Here is a 6952-nt window from a genome sequence, read left to right as displayed (position 1 = left end):
GTTGCAACAAATCGCTGAGCATGGCCAATGCTGTTTTTCTATTTTATCCTGCTAAATTAGGCGCAACCGACGTGGCAGCAAAGCCGCGCTTGCAATTCAATTAAAAAACTATTTTCCTGTCAGTAAAACGAATGCATATTGAATTGCCCCAGAGACGCAGGCAATCAGTTGCAGTTGCAGATGTCAGCAGCATGTTGCATACTGTTTTTAATTGAAAATCAAAAATAAAGCAATGGGCTGCTATTAAAAAAAAGAAGAAGTTGGCCTTTCTAAATCTAACAAATCACTATCTAAGCTTTAATTTGCTGTCAAGACATATGCATAAATAAAATCAGAGTAGATCTCTAATTTGTTCACATGGAACTAAATAATATAAATGCATCGTCCAAAAATAAACAAAATGCGACAAGTTGAAGCCTCAAAGTAAAAATCTGAACAAAACCAAAAACAAACACTGCTCCGTTAAAAGATATAAATGATTTTTATGGAGAGACGAAATGACAGACAAAAAACAATAAAGAAAAGTGCTCTGGGATTGCACATAGAATGTGTCAGCCATGGGCAAAGAGAAATGTTTTATTCTCCAAGCGGAACTGCGTTAAGGGCGCTGAAGAAATCCACATATAGATACAACGTACTGTGATTTGAGGGCAAATATGAAGTTGTATGGCATAGATACACTGAGAGCAAATAAATAGTATATATAATAATACTATTTTGGATTTGTCAAAACACAAAAGTAAATCTCTATGGTTAATATATGTTTAAATAGCCTTTACGCTAGAAGGGAGGTCTGAACATATGTACATATATTTTCTCATAGAACGTATGTAATCTTGTTTGAATTTATTAAAGTGTATGCAGCCATTAGTTGGCTCTTTTGATAACTTAATATGACTCCCGCTCTTCTGGTGAATTTTATTTTTACATTACATCTTCGCATGAAAAGTTAACTTGGGCTGTTGCCAAAGGCAGTTCACATCTAGGATAAAATGTCGCTTTTCTTCGATTGTATGCAAAACGGAAGAGCATTAGGTACGAGGAAATTGCCAAGATGCTTCGCATACTTAACTCAACTGTTACATTGAACTCGCTTTTGAATGCAGTCTAACCCACCAAAGTGGGTCAGCAATTCAATGGAGCTTATCTACTTAGTTTGTTATACTATATGGAAATTTATATGTCGCAAACGTTTCTCATTTTTTATTTATTCAATTAAGCTGTTTGAACACATTCGTGTGCGCAGCTGTGTTAATAAACAAATGTGCTAAGCTTTTATATGAGTGTTTCTATAAAATAAGCAAATAGAATTTTACAAATCTAATCGACACTGCCAGCTGATGTTTTTTATAAAAACCATTAATTGTACCCTAGACAAGAAATCTGATAAGAAAACTGCCCAAGTTAGAACAGCTGTAGACTTAATAATCAATTTGTTGACAAGCATATAAAAATAACCAAAATTAAAGTAAGATAAGGCTGAAGAATTTTTATGACAAATGCTACTATCTCTAAGAGCGAGTCAGCAAAACATTAAAAAAATACAATTATATGTTTGACAACTATGAAATGAGCACGCCAATCATAGATATTGATCTATGAGTGTTTACAAGCTGCTTGAACATGTTTGTCGGCTTACTCTACAGTTTCAATTTAGTGTTTTATTTATTAATTATTTAGTGTCTCCTACCAAATTATCTATTAGCATCTGCAGTCCTACTGACCCACATTTAGTTATCAACGTAAGTTTGAGGTGGGAAAAGAAATATGCACAGTTGGAGTTCATTGCACTTATCTTGCCCTACACCAATTCTTCGATCTTGTTGCGTTATTTTAGACATTTGCATTGCTCTAGCATAGGTCATAGCTACGTTGATTGGCGTTTGCACTCATAAATGGAGCACTGGAAAATTCGTGTTAAATACCGACACAAATATATAAAAAATCCACAACAGTCGAATTTGAATGTTGCAGAGAGAGAGAGAGAAGAGAAGAGGGAGAGAGAGAGAGAGAGAGAGAGAGAGAGAGCTGAAGGCAAAGAAAGTACATACAACAACAGCAACAAGGTTTTTACGACTCCAAATGTGGCCAGGACACGCAAACAGCGGCCCCATGCTGGCGCCAAGTCGGGCAGACAACGCCAACGAAATAAATGGGTGGCAATTTGGGAATAAGCTGGCGCCAACGTAACTATGCGGGAAGCTACAGAAGCTAAGCAAAAATAAAAAGAGTAATAAGGTCCTTATCAAAGGATTCACTTTTCAATTCCATGTCAAACAAAAGGCGACATATGTCAGTTAAAGCTCTGTTAGAATTCCAGGCCACACAATCTATAGAAGACAAAAGGTAGTAAGAACTAATTGTGTGTCACAATTATTTTCATCTGAATTATTTACTCATATCTTTATTAGTTTTTTCTATGTTGCCTTTGCCTTTTCATATTTATATTGTTTATATTTCTATAGTTTTTCCTGCTTGCGTTGCTCTGCACAAATTCCTAAGCCATTTTCTTGTTCCCTTCTACCCACTGACCCTTTCACAATTAAATGTCACTTAGTATTCAGTTTATTAATACACACAAACGTACGTACTTATACACATATATGTGTATGTATGTATGTGTGTGTGGACAGGACCTGGGTGCTATATTTAACACGCACAGGCTTTTTATGTTCGTTGACTGTGTGCATAGTTAATATTAGGCCTGGCTATTGATTTCGCATTACGTGCCTCAATTAATAATTTACAAAGATCCAACATCCGTGTAGTCTGGGGGAACTCACCTGCAGGCCAGCGACAGCATCGGCAATGATTGCTTTATCGATGGTCTCAGATTCTGATTGCGCTTCTCGGGCCACACATGATCAAACTTTAGCTTCAATCCGAATCGCGGCATATCTGCTTCGCCGGCATCTGCCTCCGCATCCACGCCCTGCTGTAATTTCTCTGCGTACACAGCGCTCATTTTTGACTAGTACAAGTGCTAGTACTAGTATTTTTGACTAGTACAAATTTTAAATTTACGTGTTGCTCAATCAAATTACGCACGCTTCATATTATTTGTTTGTATATTTATGTTTTTGTTATGATTTTATCACGCGCGAACAACCGTTCCAATTGGATTCTGATAACATACAGCTTGACATGCATTGATAAGCACTCGCAAGTTGCTGACAACTGGGAGCCGCTATTTAGTAGTAGCTCTAAAACTGTGACTCGCTATTCGGTTGCAAGTGCCATACTGTGCAAGTGCAAACAGTACGGCAACAAAAGTGCGAGCAAGAGATCGGATGTTCGAGTTCGAAGCAAGTTTGAAGAGAGCAGCAAAAGAAATTGAATATGTGCGAGCGATTTTCTCGATTTTAGGCTCTCAATCAGTAGCGATATTTAGCTTTGGCGCCCACAAATAGTTTCAAATTGAAACTAAATAAAATAATCGAATTAGCGCCAAATCAAACATGCAGATTTTATACAGTGCACTTTGGTCCCACTATGGCATAAAGTCGAAATTTCCATGTAAGAATTTTGACATTTTGCTGATGCAATCTTAAAGTAAATACATATCACCTATAATTTTAAAAAATTTATAATATAATGTTAGGTTTTTTGTAAACTCTTAAAGTCAGCAATCAATTAGACGCTTAAAACAAACAAAACAAATTTTTTTAACATGATTTTAAGTTTTGGCACAATTAAAATATTTTTGAGTCAATTAAAATAATTTAACAATGTAAAATGAAATAAGGTATTATTTCTTTTGAGATAGTTTTTTATTTGTATGCTTACTGCTTATGTGGATTGTGTTAAAAAAATGTAAATTCTTCTCGTACTTTTCGTAGAGTTAACTAACAACTGAGGCTTACTGAAAATGTATAAGTACGATTTGTTCTTATAAGTTTCCTAATTGACCGTGCATAATATTCTGTCCCCTTTCCCCCTTTTCAACAAAAACTCCATTTGCGTGAATTTTAAACCGGAAATTGTGAAAATTATTAATATGACGTGACTTGGCTTATTCAACAATAAAATTATAAAATTAAATTGAAAATAAAAAAATAACAAAATTCAAAACATTCTAATAAAGTTCTGCAAAATTCCTAATTTTTAGTAGACTTTATTGCCAAAAAATTCGATCTTTTGGGCCAATAGTCAGTCCTTAAAGTGTTATATTGTGTTAAGTCGTTGATATTTCTTAATGCAATTCTGATAAACTATAACGATATTTTTTTTATTTTATCATTATGCATTCTTATGGTGCCTTTTCAATGCGTGAATTATTATAACTTACGAAATTAAATTAAAACAAATTTGATTATAGATAAATTATTATTGTTGATTAGCTTTCCTGCTCGAGGCGATTTAGTCTCCTTATACGACTCAACATTGTGGGATGTGTATGATTCCAGCTAGAGTAGCAACTATCTGACACAGGAAACGTTAAATTATCTGCATATAGCTTCAGCAATGCTTCCCTGAGTGAAGCGGCAAATCCCAGCTTAAAAGCGAATTTGTCAGCCTGATATTCAAAATTACGCGTCATGGTGAGCATGCACACATTGGAGAGCGTCATGTACGGTGTTAGAACATATCCGAAAGATAACTCAGAAAGCCAAGCAATTATGGGCTGTAATCCTTGCTCGAAGCCAATTGCTTGGTATATCGGGCCATGGGGAAAGCATATGGCAAATAAACACAAAGTTACGAACAGATGAACCTTTAACATAATTATAGCTTTGTAGAAATGACCATGAGCCCAGTGACCCAGTTCGTGACCCACCACAGCCACCACTAGAGGATCGCATAATCCCTTTCCGACCTCTTCCGGTCGAAGCTCAGATGTATTGGCAAGTCCTCGATTTAGCAAAAGCGTATCGAATATGACAATACGCTTGAGGCAACAGCTGCCAAAGAAGAATGCATTGCTGCCACCTGAGGAGTCATGAACCTGTATGATGTGGACTTGATCGAATGGAAATCCCACTGATTCCGTTAGACGCTCCAGATCTCTTTTCAATGCTGCATTTTGTAACGGTACACGGTTGCCCAAAAATGGATCAATTAGAATCGGTAATAGTAATATAACTAATAACATCGCAATTAAAGCTAATCCGTAAAGTCCTAAAAAGGAGTATTTTCCCAATGCGATCACCACGAATACAACAATTGTAACAAAGACAGTCATTAGAAATAACGACAAAAGGGTATCCAGAAAAACACGCAATATGCGATATTTCCAAGGGATATTGGGTCGCTTAATCATAGCTGGGTATGCACCAACGATCGTAAATAGCCCCCGGCAGAGACTTAATCGTAATAATATGTGCTAAGCAAAATAACAAATACGATGGAAATGACAACTTCGTGCTCCATCCACTTCCAAATCGCACACATCAACGATAGTTTCCAAATGAATGGATACAATCCAAGGTAGAGTTCCAAGCTACCCAAAATAACCACAACGCACAATCTATTGACTAGAGTGAACCAGCATCTATGCAGCTTATTGGCCCGCATAGTCTCAAATAAAGTTTGTGGTAAGTAGGGACGCAGCTCCCCCGGAACTTGTTGCACAGCATATACGACACGAATCTGTAAGCCAATATGTAGTTAAAATATCAGTTATGCTGTCACTAGCTTAGTTTACCTCCCTTAACATTAAGAATATGCTCCACAAATTATCAGCAATCAATACAGCCACTAAGACTGTTAGCAAAACTTCGGGATCATTCCAAAATGGCTCACCGTTTGCAGTTACTTCGTACATTTTATTAAATTAGGTCACCCTTTTTGATTTATATTTCAATGCCTGCCTATATAATATAAAATATAATATATATATATATTTTTTTTTTAATAGTATAAGAATAATATTAAGCACACCCAACGTTTGCGGTTTAGTCGCAGCTTGTGAAAATCTTAGGCCTCATAGATATACTTAGTTAATTAGAGTAGAGCTGTAAAAATGTCGATAATATCGATGGTGGCGCCCTGGTCATTACCAATGATTGTTTTTAGACTATAGTGATAGTCCATCGCTACGATAATTTTTGACCATTTCGACATTTCCAGTAGATGAATACTGAAATTGAATGCCCTTTGGAATATTAGAAGGTGATATATAAATAAGCCCAATAAGCAATTCTTAGATTAATATCTCTTTAGTTGATTAATTGCAGCAAAATTATTCCGAGATGCGTTTATTGGTCCAAATTGCCGAATCCGAAAGGATTTTTTCAAAAGCGGGTCTTCGAGTGGCGAGCAGCGGGTGCATGTTATAACGCCCAGTGTCATAGCGCCTAAGTTCTAACACCTAGCACCTGTGTGCCCGTAAAAAGCTAATTGCGCTCCAATATTAAATTATGAAGAAAAATAAAACTGCTTTTATATATGTATGTAACTTCATTCAGATGAGTTCAAGTCAGATTATCCATGGAAGTATAAATCTCCAATTGTACGAAGTACAATAAATAAATTTGATAAATTTGAACTATTGCCATCAGTTATGACGGCAATAAAATCTTTCCCGATTCAAGCTTGATATCTCCTGGATACAAGGTTTGAGCACACTCAACGAATCGAAGGAGTCTATGACTTTCGGCGAAGACTGAATAACCTAACCTAACTACTGGCTCCTCCTGATTAATCGACATAGTGACTACCATAAACACAATCATTCGAGCGCACTTTCCCTTACTAGAGAAAGTGATTTCATCCGTAAGCAAAAAAACCCCTCCCTTTGGAATTTTTTTTCGCGGCCCAAGTTGCCGATTCTGGGCATACCGATCCGGCTTAGACATTTAATACATTAAACATTTTTAATACAAAAATTTTTAATGGATATAAATTCTACGGGCTTGTACTATGTTTGGTTATATAAGTATTTTGTATCTGTAAGTTTTCTATTAATGTTTTGTGAAATTAACAAATGCTTTTGAAAGTAATTTTTTGGAAA

The 6952-nt window shown here is 36.0% G+C and overlaps 1 protein-coding gene across 1 annotated transcript; it reads right to left on the bottom strand.

Moving 5' to 3' along the window:
• Nucleotides 1-4334: 4334 nt before the first annotated feature.
• On the bottom strand, nucleotides 4335-5771 carry LOC108603500 (CAAX prenyl protease 1 homolog). The gene is given in 4 exon segments (XM_017992371.2): nucleotides 4335-5260; nucleotides 5262-5309; nucleotides 5311-5589; nucleotides 5645-5771. Coding segments are annotated over 4 exon segments (1371 nt in total). The 5' UTR covers nucleotides 5765-5771; the 3' UTR covers nucleotides 4335-4336.
• Nucleotides 5772-6952: the final 1181 nt, after the last annotated feature.

The sequence above is a fragment of the Drosophila busckii genome, chromosome 2L (assembly GCF_011750605.1).
Source record: "Drosophila busckii strain San Diego stock center, stock number 13000-0081.31 chromosome 2L, ASM1175060v1, whole genome shotgun sequence".
Classification (NCBI taxonomy): domain Eukaryota; kingdom Metazoa; phylum Arthropoda; class Insecta; order Diptera; family Drosophilidae; genus Drosophila; species Drosophila busckii.
This window is presented reverse-complemented; position numbering and strand designations above follow the sequence as displayed.